Source organism: Dipodomys spectabilis, unplaced genomic scaffold, assembly GCF_019054845.1.
Source record: "Dipodomys spectabilis isolate Male_0828 unplaced genomic scaffold, ASM1905484v1 ptg000519l, whole genome shotgun sequence".
Lineage (NCBI taxonomy): Eukaryota > Metazoa > Chordata > Mammalia > Rodentia > Heteromyidae > Dipodomys > Dipodomys spectabilis.
Window position 1 is genome coordinate 33,119 of NW_024871196.1, and position 24,186 is coordinate 57,304.

General features: G+C 48.3%; 1 protein-coding gene across 1 annotated transcript; it reads right to left on the reverse strand.

Annotated features, from left to right (window-relative positions):
* Positions 1–443: 443 nt before the first annotated feature.
* On the reverse strand, positions 444–14,914 carry LOC122099550 (aldo-keto reductase family 1 member B1). Its single transcript, XM_042670106.1, has 10 exons — positions 14,809–14,914; positions 8,454–8,621; positions 7,613–7,729; positions 6,613–6,690; positions 6,232–6,354; positions 5,637–5,743; positions 4,998–5,079; positions 4,470–4,553; positions 2,362–2,444; positions 444–586 (listed from the first exon to the last, which is right to left on the reverse strand). The coding sequence occupies exons 1-10, from the start codon at positions 14,872–14,874 to the stop codon at positions 544–546; spliced, it is 951 nt and encodes a 316-aa protein (XP_042526040.1). The 5' UTR covers positions 14,875–14,914; the 3' UTR covers positions 444–543.
* Positions 14,915–24,186: the final 9,272 nt, after the last annotated feature.

Here is a 24,186-nt window from a genome sequence, read left to right on the forward strand (position 1 = left end):
ACCAGGGACACTGCCTGGCCCTAGAGCTAGGTGATAAAGCACCGGGTGAGGGTTCCCAACCAGAAGGAAGAAGTCAAGTCCTCATTCCTGTTGCATTTCACTGTCTTGCTCTGTGGGACCTAGAGACTGAAGCCAAGACTGTTTAAAAAAATAATAAAGAATGACAAAATGAACAGCCTCCAACTCACAAAAGCACTTTTTATTTGAGGCAAAGAGAAGCGTGGCTGAAAGGATTACAGTCCACGCAGTGGAAGCCAAGTGTTAGTAGCACTATGATGACTGTACACTTTCTCTTTGGTCAGAAGAAAGTACAAACGTTCTTTCCCCAGCGGGGCAAGAAAAAAATCAAAGACTGCAAGAGACACTTAGCATAGGGATATTGCTCTTCAGATCCTACATCAAGCTAACTACTCCTCGGTGTCTAGTCTGCAGGCTGCTGCTCATGTCCAAGGGGTGCAGGCCATACTGCATTGGCAAGGACACACAGGAAGGAGGCCGGAAGCATAGGCTGAAGTCACCTGGGAAGAGCCGGCATCTAGGGCTTCAGAACTGGGCATGGAAGGGGTAATCCTTGTGACCAGCACAGCTGTTGGAAGAAAAGAGAACACACTGGGTTTTCAAGGAGCTTTTGACTTTTACAAATTACCACACAGAGAAATGGGCAATGGTCTCATCATGGGCAGACATCAAAGCCTGGGAGGCAGGCAGCCAGTTCTCAGTCTTCAGACGGCGAGTCTGCAGCTGGGGACAGTGGCTCAGCCTCCAGTCTCTTCTGCCACGGTCTGGCATCAAGCAGCCCTCTCTGGTGTGTGATGGACACAGCCCTCCCTGGTGACCAGCACTGTCTGGGGCATGCAGGATGGAAGGACTCCCTCCTGCTTCCTTCTAAGAACAGCAACAAAAAAGTATCATCTACAATCCTAAGCCAGATGGTAAAAAGAGGAGCTAAGAGATAATAACACAACAGGGGTATTAAAGGCTATAGGAAACTGAATTGTTAAGTGGAATAGCAGGTGCTCCTGGGACAGAGCAGAGATGCCTCAGGCGTCAGTGGGAATGAGGAGGCCCAGCGCTGTGCCCCAGGGCTGCTGCGGGAAGCACGGCGAGAACACAGGCATGTGGCCAAGGCGCACAGTCCATTTGGCACAAAGAGGACTGGAAAGACTGGCCAGCCAGGGTGCGCAGGCCCAGGGTGAAGAGAGCCATTCAAAACCACTCATAAGCTGCCCCTGGCCTGCCTCTGTTTGCCCACCCGAGGAATACGCCCCAGTCACCAGCGAGCAGCCTGTGTGAGCATGCGCAGTTCTGCAAAGCTTTCCAGGAGACTTCAGAGTATTAGAACCAGCCACTTCCCTCCTGAGCCAAGTAACACCCAGGGTGCATAGGACAACCAGGCAGCTGTCTCTAGAATAGCTCTGGGGTCGGGAAGGAAGGCATCTAGAGGTGAAGGACCCATCCAAAATTGTCAGTCCCAGAGCTCCAAGGCAGCCCAGGAGCAGTGGGAAGGGCCAGGGAAGGCCAAGTGACCTGACAGACAGCTAACAGGTTCTAAAAACGGAACAGATGTCATTGGCCATGGACTCACTCTACTGCCCCACCCCCCATGAGATGGGCGGAGGCTGCGGCCAGCACACTGTGAAGTTTGAGCTGCAGGGAGAATGGAAGAAGTGGGCACCTCCTCCCCCCCACTGACTGCTGGGGGGAAGAGGAGACCAGAGACTGAGCACGCGGGGGATGAGGGCGGTGACAGGGCAAAGGCCTTGTCTGCATTGCTAAGTGACAAGTTGCTTCTTAAAGCAGAGAGTGAGTTTTACACTTTGTCACTGAACTGGCAGGAAAACTAAATAAAACCAACCAGCCACACTGCTAGTGATTTCCTGCAGGATCCAAACCCGCCCACCTCTGAGGGAAGGTAAAGGACTCAGGAAGGTGTGGCCATTTGTGACTGACATTCTTAGGATCATGGGGCTTTGCAGCCTTCTGGTAAGATGTCCTGAGCCCCCCAGGGTCTCCCCACTATTGGTTATTAGGACAAACGGTCAGCACGCAAATTCTTTCAGGAAGGCATAGAGCCATGGGGATGACCCTCATTCAGAACAGCCACTGAGATATGAAGATTAGATGCCCACATCTGGGCCCCTGAGCAAGAGAGGAGCTCCTGGAGCCGATCTTCTGGTGTGTGAGTGGGCAATGGTCCCTCGGCTTCAGGCAGGTCAGCCAGGACAGACAGGTTGTGCCTTCCTGCTTCATAGACAAGAGAAGCAAGGGATCGTGCGGAAGTGTGAAGGGCTGGCTACGAGTCCCGGCCGCTGAGGCCGCAGAGGTGATCTGGGACTTGGTCCTCCCATGGGCCCCACTCACCTCACCAAGGCACAGACCCTCCAGTTCCTGTTGTAGCTCATTAAAGTAGCCATGTCCTCTTTGCTCAGCTCAAAGTCAAAGACCTTGAACAAACAAAAGTACAATAAGCTCTACAATAAAGATCAGAGAGTACCGCACAGGATCGGATGACAGGGCTCCTGATGTCCTGAGTAGGGTGGAGCGTAAAATGAACTTTGATGATGGTTACTCTGTGTGTGTGTGTGTGTGTGTGTGTGTGTGTGTGAGACGCTTCTCAGAGAACACATTTTATAACAGTCTCTTCCCTTCCAGCAAAAAGATCCTTTTCATCACTTTCACTTCTGCTCACACAATTGCGTAGTTCAGGTTTAATAAGCACCAGGGAAGAACTGAAATGGTGGGTTCAGAGGTGTCTTGGTCTCCATTTATCATGGAGCAGGGAATGGAAGTACTTCAACAGCAGGAATCCATAGAATAATCCATTCAGTGACGCACTGTGACACAAAGCCCTGGGGGAACCCAGGGACATCAACAATGGACTGCATAACTGGGGCATTGAAGGACAAGCCCAGAGAGGAGATAGTACTTGAGATGATCTAAGAAGATACGTAGGTTTTGACAAGAGCGGGGAAGGTCAACTGGGAGGAGAGAACTCAGGACGCAGGCAGCACGCATGAGTGGGCAGGCCAGTCAGCTGGCAGCAAAACTCGGGGTGACCCACAGGACCCAACGGGGTCACCTGGGTCACAATATAAATATAAATGCAAAATAAAATACAAAAAATGAAATAATAAGGTTGTTAGTATTTTAGATTAATAACTTAAGACAGTGAATGATGAAGCCAGGAAATCGTGGCTTGTATCTGTAATCGCAGCTACTTTGGAGGCAGAGGAAGCAGGATCTCAGTTCAAGATCAGCTTGGGCAAAGATAGAGAGACCCTATCTTAAAAATAAGAGACAAACAAAAGAGCCAGAGGTATGGCTGGAGTGATAAGAGTGCTTGCTTAGTATGCAGGAGACCCTGAGTTGAAATCCCAGGATTGAAAAGAACAAAACACCAAAACAAAGAAAAAGGAATATGAAATGGAAGACACGTGTGTGGTAGGACATGCCTTTCCCACTGTTTTGATACTCTAACTTGAAATAGTTTCAACAACTACAGATATGAGACCGTTATGTGTTCTCCTTCATGATCAACTCCCTTCCCCTCACACAGCATTGCCTAGCTAGTGGAATCCAGGCAAAATGCAGGCTGTGAGCCAGGGCTGCCCTGAGCCTAGATTGCTCGGGGGACTCTAGGGCTGGCTGGTGAAGAGCTCCACCCTTACGGCTGTGCTAAACTCCGAATCAGCCCTCCGTGAACACAGAATGCATTTAGCACAGCTGCTCTACTCAGAGAGAGGGGCTCTTAGGTCATCAGGGCCATCCCGGAGCAGCCATTCACTCAGCTGGAACAAGCGGTGGTGGGAGGGAGGAGACACTGGCTCATCTGAGTTATGCCCTAAGGCCCTAGGAACGCCCACAATCCTGGAACCCAGATACCAGCCCACACTCTGCCATGACTGCACAGGCTCTGCACAGCGAGGTGGTCAGCGAGTGGCTGGCCGGGACTCTGCAGCCCATGGACTTAGCATCAGCTCGGTAACGTTACCTGAGTGCTTACTATGCCAGCACTAGGTCAAGTGTTCTGTGCGTTTTCTACTTTAATTTCAGCAATCTGTATAACAGGTTATTGCTTTACTTGGTCTCAATGACTTCTTTCCCTCGGTCATAGAGCAGGACGAATGCAGCTCCAGTGCCAACCCAGGCATCTTGCTCATCACGGCAAACTCCTGGGGTCCTTTAGACCCTCCACAGAGGTGTGTGCTTGGGTAACTCATGGGGCCACTGAGGCATGAGGCTTTGTTTCCAGCATGGGGACTCCAGCAAGAGGGAATCTGGGGTCAGTGCTTTGCTAACTGTAGCTTTTTGAGCTTGGCACACAGGTCTTGAGGGAGGATGGGTGCAGGAGGGCCAGGGCTGGGGTATCCTGCAAGTAAGACTATACATGTCAGGAAGAGGGCCTTACAGAGAGACTCTCCTGCCCCTACTCCATGGGGGAGAGGCAGGCTGATGGGATGAAATCTGACCTTGAAGTTCTCAGCGATGCGTGCGGGGGTCACAGACTTGGGGATCACCACCATATTCCTCTGTATGGGGAACCGGATCAGCACCTGTGGATGCAGAGAGGTGCTGAGTGTGTACACATGCCCACATTATCATCCCCTTCAATCACACACACGTGACCCACTAGAGATGGGCACACTAGGAGACCAGATGCCCGTGTCACCCACTGAGGGGGAGGGGGCCACATTCAGCCCAGATCAGATGCCAGAGTCCTGCTGTGTGTCAGTGTCCCCAGGTCATCACCAGGCCCCTCTGAGCCATTCACTGCCCAGGTGATAATGAAAGCGCTGGCATTTGTGCAGATGGGTTTCTATGTAAATGAACGAGTCGGCACTATGTTGATCTCCAGGAGGTCTATACAGGCGGCCAAGACTCTAAGTCCCATTCTGTGCCCAAGGCACACTTCCAGCAAGGATTTGATGGCTATTGCTCCTGGCTGGTGGGGAGCACCAAGAGTGCAGGGAGTCACCAGTGCCTGGAAATGGCTGTACCTGGGCTGTAGTTTTGTTGTACTTGGCAGCGATGGCCTTGATGTTGGGGTCCTCCAGAAGGGAAGGGTCCTCAGGCTTGGCCCTGGAGTACAAAGATGGTTCAGGTCAGTAGCTAACTTACTACTATAGAAGGCAACCAGTGATGGCCCCTTCCTCTCCCATGAACCTCAGGTAACTGCCCAGTCTCCCTGTCTGAAGCTGGGTCAAGATCTCAAAAGATCCACCAGACAATCCTTCTTGGAAAAGACTTCTCTTTTTCCTGCTAAAAATTTCAACCTCCCAGGAAATACAAGAGGCCCTGGAGGATGTCCGCAGACCTGCCCTGAAGGATTTTCCGTGAGTTTAAGTTTTCTTTTTAGTTCTTGTTTCTTTTTTTTTTAGTCCAGTCGTGGGGCCTGAACTCTGGGCCTGGGCGCTGTCCCTCAGCTCTTCAGCTCAAGGCTAGCGCTCTACCACTTGAGCCACAGCGCCACTTCCGGCTTTTTTCTTTTTGCTTATATGGTGCTGAGGAATCAAACCCAGGGCCTCATGCATGCAAGGCAAGCGCTCTACCGCTGAGCCACCTTCCCATCCCCTAGTTCTTGTTTCTTATTTTCTCCTAGTGAAAGAGAACCAGACACCATAAAATGCTCAGCTCACCAGGGTCTGTCAGGAGAGCCCAGTGGACTGTAGGCAGTCACCACAATGCCTTTGGACTGGCAGTACTGGACCAACTTCTCCTGAGTCAGGTATGGGTGGCACTCGATCTGCAAATGCAAAGAGGAGGGCTGTCAAGGACACTATGGGCACAGGTTGACGACACAGGCAGAGCTTTCTCTGCTGGGTCTCTTCCACCTCCGCAGAGCTGTCTGTTTCCCAGATAAGCCTTAACAACTTTCTACATTTCCCAGCTGGTGTCCTTGACATTAAAAACAATAATCTCATTACCAGTGTTTCCTGGCCAGAGACCCTAAAGGCTTTTTCTGGCCTGAGACACTCATCAACTGTCACAGGACTGAGGATCTTGGGATCTTGGTGGTTGTATACTGCTCCTGCATTCTGGGCTAGCTCAAACCCTCTCTCCTAGACACACAAGCTCCCAAACATGCCCATCAGGGGAAAGTAGAACTCAGGACACTGGTACACCCAGGAGCTGCCTCCAAGACAATCCCTGGATGAATTGGAGGAAGGAGCGAAGATGAAACAGTACAACTGTTTGTGCCATCAACACCAATCCCTTAGAGGGGAGGTTTACCTGGTTAACTGCTGGCTTATGTTTCAAGCCAGGTTTGTTTAAGAGCCTCTCAATCTGGAGATGGTTGAAGTTGGAGATACCAATTGCTTTCACTAGCCCCTCATCCACCAGCTGCTCCATAGCCTATGGAGAAAAGAGAGTCTGTTTGGTGCTGAGGCGAATCCAGAAGCATCTGTTGTATCTGAAAGTTTAACAGTTTCACGGGCCTTGCCTGCCCTCTCCAGTGCCGGTGTGTTACATCTTTCAGAATCCACAAGGCGTGAAGATGAAAGCCAAGGCTGGCTTCCACGGAATGCACAGTGGAAAAGGCAGCAGAGCTGATCACCCACACTTCACCATTCCCAGCCATGAAGGGTAAGGTCCAAGAGAGGACCATCTTACCGTCCAGGTGTCCACAAAATCTGTGTCGCTGGGAATCACGTTGCCTGATGCATCCAGTGGGAAATAGTCATCCCCATGCTATTGTTATAATAGAAAACACACAAGACAGTAACAGCCCTTCACCAACCTGCTGGGGAGCTCTGTCTAAAAAAACCATTCTTATCTTGCAACGATGGCTAAGACAGTGGAAGGGAAAGGGCACGCCTGGCCGGCAACAAGGAAGCAGGCAGATGGGCCCGATGGCCCTGGGTGTTGCTCCAGTCAGATGGAGATGTGGACATCTGTTGATCACTAGGACAATTATAATTAGCAGCCAGAGTTTGTAGAAAGGTGGAAGACTCAAGGTTGGACTCATGGGGCCTAAGTTCTGGCTGGTTCACTGACTTGTAATAATGCCCAAATAATGACTCTCACCAGCTTTTCAGAAAAAGCAAAGGGCAAAAATCACATCCTTTAGGCCCCAGTAGACCTGAATGGCCTGAAACAGAGCTATAGGAGAAAGAAAACCCACATTCTCTTAGCCTGGCTGACCTTGCAGACAACAGAGCCAGGGACTAGTAAGCTAAAACACACAATGACCTGGAGTCGTTGTGTTTAGAAACGTAACAGGGAATGCGTATAATGCCTGTACAAGCATATGCGTGTAGAGGGTTGTCTGTGCATGCATGCGTGAGGTGGGGTGGGAGGTGGGTGCATTTCATGGCCTGTGCAGGGCAGCCGTAATCATTGTCAGTGCTAAATGATTTAAACCTCCAAGTAAGAAGTGCACGGCTCTCCCATTTCTGACACGCGCACCTTGGTCACCTGTGGCTGAGAATCAGATGTCCTGGGTGGGGGCTGAGTGGTGCTAACGCAGGCTGGGTGTCGCCACTGCACTGGTCTGTGGGCTACACTCCCGGCCAGAGGGGCAGGCGACGTCTCTCACGACTCACATCCTCGCAGGGGAGGTCAAGGCCGGCCCTGCATTCTCAGGGATGTGGTCTGACGTTGTGACCCTTACCTTGAAGCCGGTGGGCCAGTGAATGAGATAGAGGTCCAGGTAGTCCAGCTTCAGATCACTGAGTGTCTTCTGGCAGGCTCCCTTCACCATGTTCTTGTTATGGAAGGTGCACCACAGCTGTAGCCAGCAAGAGCACATCTTACCACTGCTGTAACCACTGCCTGGCTTGGAGCAGGACAGCTCCTGGACAGAGCACTCACTCTCCTCTCCCCAAGCCCAGCCATCTCCTGATGATGCTATGAGTGGTGGAGCGAGTTTCCAGTTCACACTGGCTTCGGCTTTCCCAGGGAAGACAGGACGTTCGGGTCAAGGAAAGCTTACAAGAACGCCACAGAAGGGGTCACAGGATGGACAAGCCAGCCAGCCAGCCCTGGGCACTAAACCAGAGTTTTGGGGCTATTTTCCCATCAGGCTGTTCTCTTAGGAGATCCCAAATCTGCCCACCAAGGGCCCTTTGTGCACCAAGAGGATTCGGTTCAAAACCAATGGCCAGCAGTGGAGGTCCAATCTGCAGATGGGGGCCAGTTCTGCCTCTGAAATAACTACCTTGGAAGGGAAAGCCAATCAGCAGGCTCAGCCTCATCGGCACCAGGCTCTAACCCACAGTTCCACAAAGATGACTATCCAAAGGAGACTCAGGTAGACAAGCGACGGGGCTCCCTGCTGGCTGGTGTAACTGGACCTGCAGGAGTCCTATGTCCAGTGATAACTGCACTCCTGTAAGAGTGGGGCCCTGGCCCTAAGCTGAGCTAGCACTGAGTAAGCCTAATAGGGGAGTGGGCGGGGGGGAGGGGTGAGCGGGTGGGCATGTGCCCAGCCTCCCCGCAGAGCAGTACCTCACCTTGCTGACGATGAAGAGCTCCTGGCGCTTCACCACCTTCTGCTTGAGCTTCTCCTGGAGTGCAACCCCCACCTCCTTCTCGTTCTGGTACACGTAGGCACAATCGATATGGCGGTAGCCAAGGTCAATTGCTGTCTTCACAGCTTCGGTCACTTGACCTGGAGATGACTGCGAATAGAAGGAATAGAAACCATGATGTTAAGTAAGAGGCCAGAGCCTGCGCATAGCCAAGGGGGAAATACAGCCGAGGAGCCTGTGGCCTGGCATAGTTATAAAGTCGCATTGGTGAAAAGACACATTACTTAGGAGAATCTGAAAGCCATGTACCAGCAGCACAGATCATGTGGCAAAGTTGTGTTTTTAAAAGAAGCCTGGCAATGGAAAAGAGAAGGTGGGAATTTTCCAGAACACAATATTCCATATATTTACCAAGTGGCAGTTATATTGGTGATATCATTTGGCAAAGAAACACTAAGCTGGGCATTTATAATTAAGCTATTTTGTTGCTAGTAAGTTTTGCCACAGTGAATAAGAATTACTATTACAAAAAAATACAAAATACTAAATAAATAAAAGAAGCCTGGCACATGCTATTAACCCCAGCACTCCAGAGGTGGAGGCAGGGAGATCATGGAGGAGATCTAGGCCAGGCTGGGCTGTCTAGCCAGACCTTGTAATAATGGGAACTATTTCCTTTAAAGAATTCAAAATAGTTTAAAAGCAGATATACCTATAACTCAATTCCCACTGGGTTCATATTCCATTCAGGGCAGAATGCCCGCCCTTTGCTTTCCTTTTTAATGTATGGATTCTGATATTGTGATTGGTGAGCTTTCACAGTGTCCATTTCTGACCCTGATTTGGAAGCCCCTGAGTGAATTCTGATTGAATGAGAACCTACTTTAGATGGTGGGGATGGGGAGAGAGCCCTTCAGACACAAACGAGTGGAAAGCAGAGGGAAGGGAGAAACCATAGGAAATCACCAACTGAGAAACGGGCACAGGTGTGGGAGGCCTGGTTGGTAAGGAGGAGAAAGGGCCCAATCGGTCCCTCATCTCACCAGCACCCCCAGAGACTGCACAGATACCTGCTCCAACTCACCACTCCTGCTCAGATCAGAAGGCTGAACAAGAAAAATGCATGCAATGAGCTGTGGTGTGAACAGAGCACATTCCTCTGAAGAGCTGGGGTAGAAACAACCGAACAGGAAAACTCCCCAGGGCTCCCAGCAGCTGCCCACATCTGTCCTGACAGCAGCTTTTGTGAACAGCCTGGGGGAACAACATGGGCCCCTTGTAGGTCTGTGACTAGTGCCCTTCAGCAGCCAAGGGAAGAGACCTGCGTGGACAGTCATGTGCCCCTCAGGAATGGGTCACCACGAGGCTGCCGGACCATCAGGCAACCTCCCCTCTCCCTGGGAGAATCTGAGCACCCAGCAGCCTCCTCATGCTTAATGGCTGAGAGAACAGCATAGGGAAGAGTCTTGGTGTATCCCAAGAGAAGAATCCTCTCTCTAGGGGCATCCTAGACATGGCCACGGCTGATGTGGGCAGTGAGAGCAAGAAGAAAACAGTGGACTGGGTGGAGAACCATCTGCTCCACCTGAGCTGACCTTTCTCCAGGTACAGGGCGACTTTTCTGAGACGTACTTTGCTTACCCATGGTGGGTCTGTCTAGTACTAGCAGACCCTAGTCCTAGGCAGAGCAAGAGATCCATTGTCCAGGCCTGGCCTAGCCAAACACCTGCTTTACCAACTCAAGCAGGGGCAGGAACACACCCCAAGCCAGGCATTGAGACCTATCTTTGGGTCTAAGGTTGACCTGAAAAATACTGTCTCCTCATTTTGTTGGAATCCTTTATTTGGGAGAATGCGGGCCTGTAGCTGCTAGATAAAACAGACTTCAAGAGCCCGAATCTTGTGACTTCACAAGAACCCTGAATCCTGAAACATGAAGGCAGCCTGTCGTGGGGCGGGGGAGTGTTACTGAACCCCCACAGCCTGCCCTCCGCCTTGTTTTTGAAGATAAACTTGGTTTTCCTTTTCCTCAGAACCAGAGTTCAGATGAATCAAGGTTATCAGGCAATATTTAAGAAACCAGAAGGACAAAGTCCGTGACAGGCTTCTGTAGAAAGACAAGGATAGAAAAGGTCATGTGAGGTCATGGAGAAGCAGCTGCTTCCTGACTGTTACACAGCACAATCTGGCAGCGCAGGGTAAACAGCTGGCATATGCCACGCTCCCACGACCCTGACAGAACACGCATTAGGGAAAACGCAGGCCTTTATTACATTTCCTGCACGATCCATATGATGGGGACTCTCTCTCTCTCTGTATGTGTGTGTGTTGGGACTGGGGTTTGAACTCAAGGCCTTGAGCTCTCGTTTGGCATTTTTGCTCAAAACTCTGGTGGTCTACCACTTCAGCCACACCTCTATTTCTGGCTTTTTAATGGTTAATTGGAGGTAAGAGTCTCATGAACTTGTCTGTACCAGTCTGGCTCAACAATCCTCAGATCTCAGTCTCTTGAATAGTTAGGATTGTCTGATGTAACCTAACTTGGTTTTCACAGCTTAACGGCAACAGCAATCCCAGGTGATTGTGTCTTACTATGACAAATCTGTCCTGATTTATGAGATGGGGCTGTGTTTGTCTACTTAGCTGAGATGGGCAAGAGGAGTATTGGTTCTTTTTTTTTTTTGGGGGGGGGGGGGTCTGGTCGTGGGGCCTGAACTCTGGGCCTGGGCGCTGTCCCGCAGCTCTTCAGCTCAAAGCTAGCACTCTACCACTTGAGCCACAGCGCCACTTCTGGCTTTTTTCTTTTTGCTTATGTGGTACTGAGGAATTGAACCCAGGGCCTCAGGCATGCAAGGCAAGCGCTCTACCACTGAGCCACCTTCCCAGCCCAGGAGGATTGGTTCTTAACAGGTAGAACTTACTTGGGTATCTTTGATCTGGAAAGAGAAAAGAAGAACAGAGACAAACCATGTAGCTGACCAATAAACCAAGATCCTTTGTAATTCCTCTCCCCATGCCAGCATCTAAGGCTGCCACTCCAAGCTTGTTCCACTTGGGGAAAGGGGCAGGAGGTCTTTCTTGGCACATTTCTTCTACCTCTTCCATTCTTGAAGGGAGGGCTCTACCTCTCCTGTTCTAGCCAAAGGCAAAATTTTGACTTGGAAAAGATAAAAGGCGCTTACAGCATAAATTTTGGCCTTCTAAAAGGCCACAGGATATTAATAAACAGCTGTAGGCTAATACCTGTGATATTAAAATGGGGGGGGCAATTAGGGATAAAAGGTCTTAAAAGGCTCCTACGTGAGAAGGGGAGCAGCAGTGGGGGCAAGAATGGGGAACACACTATGCTCTTAGCCTCTGTGTGAGTCACACACAGTGGCTTTTCCATTAGGCCTAAAACAATATCCATGATGGGACACTGGCTTGCACCAGAGGTCAGCTCTGTCTTAAAGGCCGCCTAGTACTTAGTTACTTTCCAGTGGGGAAGGCCAGCCGGCCTGGAAGAAACCGTATCTAGTCACTCTGGTTCTGGAATGAGTGCCTCCCACTTGCCTGAAATTCTCACCTCTGAGGAGACCTTCAATGGAACACTACCAGAGCCCCCTGCCAGTCTGCCTAGAACCACTTGAGACAGAGACAGATTCTTGAGAGCGAGGATCTGCACCCACCTGCAGTCTCCTGCTGTCGTCACACTAACAAGCAAGTGACCGCACCTTTTGTTGACTCTCTGTGAGGGAATACACACGCCCATGCAGGGGAAAGTATCAAGCCATTGAAATATTTTAATGTGGAGGCCCATACCGGTAATTACAGCTACCCAGAAGGTGCAGATCAGGAAGCCTGGGGGCTGAGGGGCAGCCTGGGCACAAAGTTGACCAGATTCCATATCAACAGACATGCTGCTAGGTTGTCCATGCAGATCACATAGGAAGCAGAGATAGAATGATGAAGGTCTAAGGCTTACTTCTGAAAACAATAAAGAACAGCTGGAGGTGTGGCTCAAGTGTTACAACGCCTACCTAGCAAGTGGGAGGCCATGAGTTCAAACCCAGTGCCACCAGCCGAAAAGAGAAAAAAGCATGAGAAGTATATATACTCCAGTCCACATCTGCACCGTCAGTCTCACTTCTACTCACTTCCCATCTTCCACGCAATTTTTTACTGATCTCACTTCATCCCCAGAAACACGTGTCCACAGATGATCTCTAAAGTTGTTTCGTTTTATTCCTTTATAGTAATCCAGCATTTAACAGTTGTATACTCATATCTGCCAGGCACTGTGGAAGTGACAGTGAAGACCTTCAGTCTCCTCCTAGTATTCCTCCTAGCCAGAATTAATGAGCTAACTGTACAGATTTTATGTGATCTTAAACAAAGACACCATTCTTTGGGAGCTGTTGCATGCTCAAAAAAAATCAAACAAGTGACCTAATCTCTCTTTTAAGTGTTGTCTCCTTGTTTCCTCTTGAGCAATTATGTTCAAAGGCTTGATCATGAAATTACCTTCTAAAAATTTTTTGGGGGTTGGGCACTGGTGGCTCATGCCTGTAATCTAGCTACTCAGGAGGCTGAGATCTGAGGATCAAGGTTTAAAGCCAGCCCCTGCAGGAAAGTCCATGAGACTCTTATCTCCAATTAACCATCAGAAAACTGGAAGTGATGCTCTGGTTCAAGTGGTAGAGTGCTAGCCTTAAGCTGAAGAGCTGAGGGGCAGCGCCTAGGCTGCGTTCAAACCGCATCACCCACAAAAATAAAATAAAATAAAATTGGGAGGTGGGTCTTGAACTCAGAACCTGGGCACTGTTAGCTTTCTTCCTTACGGTTGGTGCTCTGCCACTTGAGCAACAGCTCTACTTCCAGCTTCCTGCCCAGTCTGACTTCTAAAGGAAGTCAGGACCCTTCTAAGATTTTGACCCCATTTTTTCTTTTCTTTTTTTTTCAATGAAACAGAATGAAAGGATTAGAAGGTCAGGGATTACTGTGTGCTGCATCCAGGCACAGCTATATTTGCTATCGCCAGGATAAGCATCTTGCACATCATGCCAACAGATATAATTTAACGTGATATCCCGCATCCTCAGAGTCACCACGGGGCCTGAAACACAGATGATGTGCTCTGATCATTTGGGCCAAGAAGCACTTTTCCTGAGAGGCAACTGTATAACATCCTCTTTCCTTGTTCGCCTTAGTCGATTTCAGCTGCAGGTCTGAGCCGAGCAGAAACCACCGGGTTCCCCTCAGCTCGGCTCAGAGCTGCGACGCCGGCCGTCCCGGGGCTGCGCGCTGCGTCGCACGTGGTTTACAGACGCCGGGTTCGGGCTGGCTGGCCGGCGTCTGAGCGGGCAGCCACCATTTCCTCTCCCCCCACGCTACGCCACGCTACCTCCTCTCCCCTGCGGCTGGATCCACGGGCGCCCCCTCCCCTCCGCTCCCCTGCGGCCGGATCCGCGGGCGCCCCCTCCCCTCCGCTCCCCTGCGGCCGGATCCGCGGGCGCCCCCTCCCCTCCGCTCCCCTGCGGCCGGATCCGCGGGCGCCCCCTCCCCTCCGCTCCCCTGCGGCTGGATCCACGGGCGCCCCCTCCCCTCCGCTCCCCTGCGGCCGGATCCGCGGGCGCCCCCTCCCCTCCGCCCCCCCTCCCCTCCCCTCTCTCCCCTGCGGCCGGATCCACGGGCGCCCCCTCCCCTCCGCTCCTCCCCCCCTCCCCTCCCCTCCCCTGCGGCCGGATCCACGGGCGCCCCCTCCCCTCCGCTCCTCCCCCCTCCCCTCCCCTCCCCTGCGGCCGGATCCACGGGCGCCCCCCCCACTCCCTCCCGTCACGGTGCGGGCCCGGCGTCCCCACGGAGCTCGCCCCGCCGGGCCTTCCGCTGGCTCCGCAGACCCCGAGTCAGCTCAGGTAATTATCTGCCACCTGAGGGCTGACAGCGCGTCCTGGGAGCGCGCCCGCCCGGGAGAGCCGGCGCCCGAGAGGAGCGGGGCTGGACCTCCACTCCGCACCCCGCACACCCTCCCCGCCGGCCCCCGAGGTCCCCCGGGGAGCCCGGGGACACCCCGCTCCCAGGGGCATCGCGCGGGGCAGCCGCCCCCGGGCTGCTCCCCGCCCAACCCACGCCCCGGAGCCGCCCGCAGCGCCGGGCTCGGCGGGGCAGTTCGTCCTCGGGCGCCCGGATCGCGGCCCCGCCCCGCCCCGCCGACCGCCGGGACCCACGAGGCCCCGCCATCCGGGAGCCCGGGCCGCAGACAGGCCCCGCGCGGGCCGCTCGGGGTCACTCCGGGCCGAGCCCCACCCAGAGGAGCCCCGAAAGGATGAGTGGAGGCAGCACCGCTCGGGGAACCTACCTTCCAGGTGCCCAGGCCCACGAGGGGCATCTTGGCGCCGGTGTAGAGCTCGACGTAGGTCACCATGGTTGCCACCCGCGTCGCTCACTCAACTGGTCCACAGCCTGGCTGGCGGCGCACCTTTAAATAACCCGAGGGGTCTGGAGAAAGGGAGGCGGTGATTGGCGCGCGGCTACGAGAGGCGCCTCCTGATTGGCTGTGGCCGCTCCGCTGGTGGAGGGGTCGGCGCGCCGCTCCCGCCAGGTCCTAGAGGCGAGGAATTTCGGAGCGGTTTATCCACGGCCCACGTGGCGGCCGGGCGGTTGCGCTGCCTGTAGAAACTTTTTCAATAACGGGCATCCTAGCAACAGACACCCTGGAAAGGAGTTTGGATTTCATTTAAGTACCCAGATGAATGTGTGTGTCTATCAGTCCAGTATGATGCTTTTGGGGGAGGGGGAGAGGAGAGGATTTCACAAACAGAGCGGGGAAATCATGCGATCGCTTTACAAACGTCTTTCCCCAAACGTAGATCCATCTAGCCTGCCCGCAGCCTTCTAGAGGTATCTGTCGGTGTGTGCTCTCACGGTGTGGGTTTACAAATCTTGCTGTCCCAAAGCCAGCAACTTTAGAAGTTGTGGCTTGATCTAGACGCACAGAGGTCTTGACAGAAAGCAATACTTTTCTTTCAGAATACTTTTCTTCCAGTAGGACCGAATCAGAACACACTACTCAAGTGGCAGTATCCAGTACAATAGGACTGAATCAGAATATACTACTCAAGTGGCAGTATTCATCCAGTACAATAACTTAGCCGAACTCTCTAGATGGAGACTAAGCAAATAGGCAGAAATCCAGATTGAAAACTCCATTCTAATATTGCAGCCTCAAGTATCCCAAATTAGGAGGTACTAAGTGATAAATTGTTCGACTCTATTGAGCAGGTAAAAAGACACATTTCCACCCCCAACCCCCCATAACCAAAGGAAAGTAGCTCCAAGAACCTTTAAGATAATTTGGTATATTTCCAACAAGGTAACCCATGGTGCTCTGCTTCACCTTCAACCTACTCTTTCTGCACCATCACCCTCTAATCTTTCTGGGAGTTATGCAAGTAAAATGCAATCTGTCAGGAACTAGATGTCTTTAAATGCCATTCTGGTGATTTTCCATTTGGTGCCTTCTTCAAAAAGTGTCCCCCTCTGGGGAAAAATTTACACAGGAGAGAATAGCCTAGATATTTTTCCATTGGGTTTTTGTTAAAAAAAAAAAAAAAAAAGCTATCAGTAGAGGGAAATTCTAAAGCTATTTGTCACTAACTAGTAGAATCTGAATGTGAGCCTAAGGCAGGGAACTTGGTTCCGTGAAGAACAGCAGATAGTTCCCTACTCTTCCTCACTGATATGAAGTTTGCGTTTCCAGCTGAGCACTCTGATTGGAGTCTAAAGGACTAATGTTATGTCATGAAGGTGGTGGTGGTCTTAAATCAGCACTAGGAAGACTGAGATGACTGAGATGGCACAACTCTAATCGTCACTGTGTACTTTAAAAGGTTACATTCCTTTTGTAGTGTAAATTATACTACAGATATTACACATAGCAAACTGCAATAAACAAATAACCATAAACATCTATAAACAAATCAAAGTCCCTGTAATTCACCCAACCCAGACTGGCAAAGATGAGTTGGGCAGGAGGCTCAGCTTCACATAATCACTCAAGACCCAGTTTATGGAGGTTGCAACTCACTGTGTCATTGCAGCCTCAAACTGAAACTTTCAGGATTTGTCCAAGGAGAATAGCACTGAAGGATCCAAAATAATCAACTGCTCAAGTCTAGCCGGGTTACCCATTGCTCTCCTCTGTCATTGATTGCCAGACCTAGACATTAGCCTCTGCCTATCTGGCAAGGAGATGGGAAATATTGCTGTTCCATGTGCTAGAAAGCAAAGGTGGGAAACATCAGAAGTCTCTTCCCCAGAGATAAACAACTACGAGTCCTCCTTGTTTCAGGAACTGCATCAAACATTTTGTGTACATGATATGAAGGTGCTGCTGTTAATGACAACAATATAATAGATACTATCTATTGAGTTTAGTATGTGCCTAGCACTGTTTCCATGTTATGTGTATCTATTCATGGACTTTTCATAAACCTCTCCTTGCAGTGGGTACTGTTACTAGTCCATTTTACATACAGAGAAACAGAGATTCAGAGACATAAGGACAGTCAACAATATCTCACATAAAGTAACATACATGTTCAAGATTCAAACTTAACCAATTTGACTATAGCAGACAAACCCTTAATTACTATATGGATGGCTTTCCAGTTTTTAAAAAACCATGAGTCACAGTTAGAATTAGGTTATTCCATGCATAGAAGGACTTAAAGAGTTACATAATAATCCTCATGGTTATTATATATGGTATAATTCTGTTTCATATTCTTTTCTAAAAAAAAGAATGCAGTACTGTACTAAGTTGTGGTTTACTGGTGAACCCTTAAGTGATTTCATAACCCATGAATGAGTTGTCCTAGAGTTTTAAACCTTTGCCCTGCTTTTATTCCTTGCCTCCACTCCTAGTCTCATTTAGAAAGCTATGACCACACAAGGGACCTGGTGACTCTCTTGGGAAGATCTGCCATGACGTCCTTCTCACCCCTGCTTATCCATCCTGATTTTGTCAGAGGGACATTTGAGATTGGACTTTTCATAGAAGAAAGCAGGAGACAGCAAGGAGGTAAAAGAGGAAGAAGGTTAGGGCCACAAAGAGCCCCAGTGCGTTAGCCTTTGTCCTGAGTGAGGCAGTCATAAAAGATAGGGAACCAGTCCGCTGGCGAGTGTGATAATACTTATTCATGTTTGCAAGAGGAGGTAAAGTCCATTGAGCTGATGACAATATCAATCTGCTAATAGGTAGGGAAGCTGACAAAGGAGTAAGTCAAACTAACAAGTTTTGTTACTTTTGGCATGGCTATTCTAGTGGAAAACATCATGTTCTGTTTCCTTGGTTTGCAATATCAGAGACTTCATTATCCATAGTCACTTTTATCTCATAACCTTCCACAGAGAAACTACAGATATTTGGTTGCTTCATTTTTTATGTTGAACAAACTGTGAGGTTTGATAAGATTCATTTGTCCTTCACTAAGAAGTCATCCAAATGACCTTTGCTTAAAGTGTTTTATTCAGCGTGGATTTTTTTTGTATCAATTAGGATCTTTTTTTTTTTACTTATATTACAATATTATTTATCATGATTATTTACATTTTGTTTTTGAGACATGATTTTACTGGTTTCAAACTCAGTCTTCCTGCCTCAACCTCCGGAGCTCTGGCTTCTGGGTATAGACTAGACTCTGGGTACAAGAAGGGAAGTGGGAGGCCAGCTAGTGGCCTGCTACAATGTTGTCGGAGAGAACAGATGGGTACAGTGTACTCTGAGAGGGAATCCATTGTGCAAGATGCATAGTCAACAGGACTTTTGTTATAATACCTACAAATGTTGCCTTTTCAGCTTCTTTAAGCTAAAGAGAGAGCAGTCAGGCTGACATGCAGACTCAGCGCCATCTTGGCTGGCCTACTTAGATCTCTGTTGCTATGATGGCCAGATAGGACCCACAAATTAACCAGAAATTCATCCAACCATGAAACTGATCAGGCATTGGATGTGTGACATGCTGGAAAGGGTGTGACTTTGCACAAGATAGCTCTTTATAGCTGAGGCAATGTCAAGGCTGTGCCAATGGAATTCTCAGGAAGTGAGTGACAAGTCCTTCACTGAGGGACTTGAACTCTAGCCATAATCCTTGGCGGCTCTCAGGGCCAAAAGTGGAACTCAACCTTTCCCTTTGTCACCATCCATCAAACCCCTCTCCCACAGTGACATCTGTAGGTTTGGAGGACTTGGCTGCTGATGGAATCCAGTCTAAATTGATAATTACATCTGCCCCTTTCCAAGGCCCATACTTACAGTGTCTTCCTTCTTGGTAAATACCTCCTCTAACGTACTATCTCTTGAAGTGGCTGTCCCCCAGAAGTCCTGGGTAGTGAGGCAGTGAGCTACCCATGATTCTCAGGGGCCACATTTCTCACTTCCTTATTTGTATTCGGAGTTCCTGATGAGTGACTCATACTCTCTGAAAGGCCTCTGTCCTTGTGCTGGATGAGGCATGGTGGGAGGTAGAAATGGGGGCAAAAGATCTATCTGTGTCTGAATAAGACTGGCGATTGCAGTAGGTTATTCTATAGATTAGTTATACAATAAAGGGCAGGAGTTATTGTTTGGCTGATGGGTGTGATCTCACAGGGATTTGGTGTTGGTCTTGGATGTTGGTGTTAGTAATGGGGTCTTTGCATCTTGAATAGTAGTTCCTGTTGCTGGCCTAGGCACAGTCTCTACCCCTGCCCTCTTGGCTACTCTGCCCAGGTACCCAGCATAGCAGTACTGCCTGGACGAAGACAACTGACCCTGCTGATGCTGGCTGAGTGTGTCTGTCTACTCAGGTACACACAGCATCTATGATAGATAATCTCTCTTGGGTGTGGATATTTAACATGAAGCTTAAATCAGGACATATATTCACAAAGGTACCCCACCTTGGCCCCATGAGGAGACAGCTTCAGAGCCTGCTCAGCCTTGAGATGCTACCAGGAGTCTTTATATTAGTGAAGTTCCAAACTTCCACTTTGTTGCAGATGCTACTAAGCCAGAATTCTAAGCTCTTCTGTCTAATTATCTTTCATTCAGATTTTCCTGATGTTGAAACATCGTTCAATGAGTTAAACAGAACAAAGGAATACAGATTTCCTGAAGACAGAGGTTGGGTTCGCTCAGCCCCACATTTCATTCTAAATTTCAAGGACTCTGTGAAAATTGAAAAAACATAAAAGAGGGCCTGTTAGTGGTTGTGAGAGTCATCAGTTTCTTTAGAATAAGGGCTTTTTAAAGAAGTTTCTGTTACAGCAGATGCCCAAGAAACTCACTGACTCTGCAGAGGCCTTTTGGATACACAAGATTGGACAAGAAGAGGCACTTTTTCTTTTTTTTTTTGGTTGGGAATAAAGGAAAGATCATTGTCAAAACGACCTGGTAAACTTGGATATTTAGGAGGGAAAGACAGACAGCATTATAAATATAACTTGTGTTATTTTTGTGAAGGACGTCCATTTCTGGTGCAAAAAATAATCATCACTACATGCACAAATTTGGAAGATATATTGAATGAGCATTCATCCAGAGAAGAGTTCAAGATGTTCCTTTGAGATTCTCTGAAGACTTTCTAATCCTAAAGATGTTAAAACTATCAGAAGACAAAAAAAAACAAAAACAAAAAAACAAACCATACTTGAATGACCTATAAACCACAGAAATTTACTTCAGACAGTTCTAGAGGTTGGGAAAAACCAAGATGCCTGCAGATTTGATGTCTGATGAAAGCTTGCTTCTTGCAGGTGCCAGTGGCTCACGCTGCAATCCTAGCTACTCAGGAGAGCTGAGGATCATGGTTCAAAGCCTGCCTGGGCAAGAAAAGTCCGTGAGACACTTTTTTTTTGGGGGGGGGTCCAGTCGTGGGGCCTGAACTCTGGGCCTGGCCACTGTCCCTCAGCTCTTCAGCTCAAGGCTAGTGCTCTACCACTTGAGCCATAGCACCATGTCTGCCTTTTTTTTCTTCTGCTTATGTGGTGCTGAGGAATAGAACCCAGGGCCTCATGCATGCAAGGCAAGTGCTCTACCACTGAACCACCTTCTCAGACCCCCCCCCCTCTCGTGAGACTCTCATCCCCCAATAAACCACTCTGGAAACTGGAAGTAGCCTTGTGGCTCAAGTGGTAGAGTGCTAACCTTGAGCTGAAGAGCTCAGAGACAGCTCCCAGGCCCCAAAACAAAAACAAAAAAGAAAGGTCGCTCCTTCCCAGGGAGCTGGCTTACTGGAACTTCATATGCAAAAGGGGCACAGGACCCCTCTGGGGTCCTTTTGGAAAGGCATTGATTTTATTCACCAAGGTAGAAGTCTCATAAAGTAATTACCTTCCAAAGGCTCTAATTCCTAATATCATCTTGGGGGTTAGAATTTCAATACATGAATTGGGGGCGCATAAACATTCTGTTTATTGTAGTATCAATTATAAAAAAAAAAAATCTCAGAGAGCAAGCCTTGTGGAAAGGCTTAGAAAAAGATTTACTCAAATCCTAATCTGAGTTTATGCCCTCAGTCAATAAAAGTCATAGTTCTTTACACTAAAGTCGTATTTCTTTAAAACTATCTGAACTTAGTTGAATCAAAGAACTTATTATTTCATGTTCACACATTGTAATGTACATAAGTATGGAAGTCTCTGGGAAGCCAAAGACAAAAGTCAATGTGTATGTATCTCATTTGGAGTTTGAAGAGGCCTGCTGTGATCTTCTGAGCATGAATTGAGCAATAGACAAATCAGGTATCTAAAGATCAAAATACCAGCTTTATTTCTGATGAGTTGAATGAATTGGAGAACATGGTTTGATCTTTTCCCACAGAATTCATAACAAATATACCAACACAGAGAGAGAGAGATAAAGTGAGAGAGAGAGAGAGAGAGGATGAGGAGGGGAAGAGGAAGGAGAAAAAGAGGAAGGTAAAGGGAGAGGGAGAGAGAAGAGAGGAAAGGAGATGGGGAACATGCAGACTTCCTAAATTCACTAAGAAGTGCCTCTGCCTCTCAGGGGAAGAGTGGATGGAGGTAGTGAAGGGGCATGCACATGCGCATTATCCTCTGAAAATCCCAACCCCACCCCCCCCAGAGGCTGAGATCTGAGGATCACGGTTTAAAGCCAGCCCAGGCAGGAAAGTCCGTGAGACTCTTATCTCTAGTAAACCACGAGAAAACCACAACTGACCAAAAAAAAAAAAAGAGTCTCACAAGACTTTCCTGTCCAGTCTGGCTTCAGTGTCCTCATAGAGTAAAGAGGCCTCATAGGTTCTGTACAGAACATTCATGAGACACAGACATTTCTAGGCCTGCAGATCAGTCACGAAAGCCAGCTTAGATTGTGGGTGTATTGCATACACATCATTATTCAATGGACCCGCCATTCTCTCCATTCTCAAAGTAGAAATCAGGACAGAGAGGCAAATATGTGCAATTGCCCTCTCCGCCCAGCATAGGTTCTACAGGCTTCAGGGCATCTGGAGAAGAGGATGTTTTTGCTACTGTAATAGGTGAGATCTTTAGGCTCACAGGGCTGAAGTATCTTTCTCAAGACTGTGTAGAGCTACTAAGGGGCTGGATCTTTCACTTATCAACCTAGCAATTGCCTCCCATGGACTTAAGCCAGGCTGGAGAATGTGGCAACAGGACTTCTCTGGGAGAGAGAGGTTAAAGGACTTGGAAACAGAGGACTGTGGCAAGAGAGCTATGCAGAATTCTTGCATAGGAATTTTAGGCTCATCCTAAATGTCCAGGCAGAAATATTTTTCTCCCGTGAAATCTTCAGAAAGAGGATTCATGACATTGAATGCTTTAAGCACCAAAAGCAGGGAGAATGAGCATCTGCTAGTCATAGACCTCCACAGCTGGAGGCCCAAGTGTTTCATACTGATTGGTATAGGTTATCAAAGGGTCATGAAGGAGTCTAGGAGAAGTTCTGTGGAGCCAGAAGGGCCAGGTCACCAGAGAACATCAATAGGACTTGGATGTGGGTAGCTCTTTGATTTCTCTCTTTATTTAAAATATGCATTTAAAGTAACCTCCAGGGATATAGTAGTTTATCGATTTCATAAAGAGATATATTTCTGTAGGTAAAAGGAAGTACATGAATTGCAGGAAGTTTTGTAATATGTTACATATGCATTATTCTTGTTAATCCTCATGAAATCCTACAAATGTAAGCTTTAATCTTATTTTCTTCCTCTCTTTCTCTGATTCTCTCTGATCTTTAGAAATAGAGATGAAGTAACCCAAGCACAGAGGTAAAGAACCACAGTCCTATCAACATATAACAATTTGTTCCAATAATGAATCCAGTCTTCCTAAATCACTGTGGAATTACAATGAGCCGCTCATAGCCATTGTCTTCTTTTTTATTTTTATTATTTTTATTTTTTTAATTGTGAGAATACCATACAGAGGAGTTACAATTAGATGGGCAAGATAACGAGTACATTTCTTGTCAATCATTGTTGCCTCCTCCTTGTTTCCCCTTCCCATCCCTTCCCATACTCCTCTCCTCCCCCTACCTGATCCTTCCCCCACCCCCTACCAAAGTTGTTAAGTTCGTTTTTCGACATAACGACTTGTACATCTCATTGTTGCAATGGGTCCACCTGTATCCCTAGTTAAATGATTTGTTTTTTCCCCTTCCCCTCCACAAATTATACCAACATCTAAAACAGTGAAAGTATGGGTTATACTGTGGGGGAGGGACATACATAGCAACAAAGAAATAATCTTATAAATATGATAGAAACAATTGCATGAAAGGAAAAAAACCCAAAAAACATTTGAATACTTATCTTGGATTCATTCCCCTAACATCAACTTATCTGACCTTTTCTGCTTGACTCAGACATATACTAGTTATTGCAAGTAAGGGACCATGGGACCTATGTTTCTTGGGGCTTGGCTTACTTCACTTAATATAATTTTTTCCAAGCCTTTCCATTTCCTAACAAATGGGGCAATGTCATTCTTTCTGATGGAGGCATAGAATTCCATTGTGTATATATACCACATTTTCTTGATCCATTCATCTACTGAGGGGCATCTGGGTTGGTTCCATATCTTAGCTATGGTAAATAATACTGCAATAAACATAGTCGTGCTGGTAGCTTTAGTGTGGTCTTGTTTGTGATCATTTGGATAAATGCCCAAAAGTGGGATTGCTGGGTCATAGGGGAGCTCTATGTGGAGTCTTTTGAGGAGCCTCCATACTGCTTTCCAAAGTGGTTGAACAAATTTACACTCCCACCAACAATGCAGTAAGGTTCCCTTCTGTCTACATCCCCTCCAGCATCTGTTGTTATTAGAGTTCTTGATTATAGCCATTCTAACTGGGGTGAGGTGGTATCTCAATATTGTTTTGATTTGCATTTCCTTTATGGTTAAAGAGGTTGAGCATTTCTTCATGTGGCTATTGGCCATCCTTCTTTCCTCTTCAGAGAAGTTTCTCTTTAAGTCTTTAGCCCACTTATTTATTGGGCAGTTGTTTCTTTGAAGATTTGTTATTGGGGGATTTAATTTTTTGAGTTCCAGGTATATTTTAGATATGAGACCCTAGTGAAGATCTTCTCCCAATCCATGGGCTTTCTATTGATCTTGCTAGCTATGTCCTTTGCCATGCAGAAGCTCTGCAATTTCATGCAGTCCCATTTGTACAACCTTTCTTTGATTTGTTGTGTTTCTGGGTCTCTAT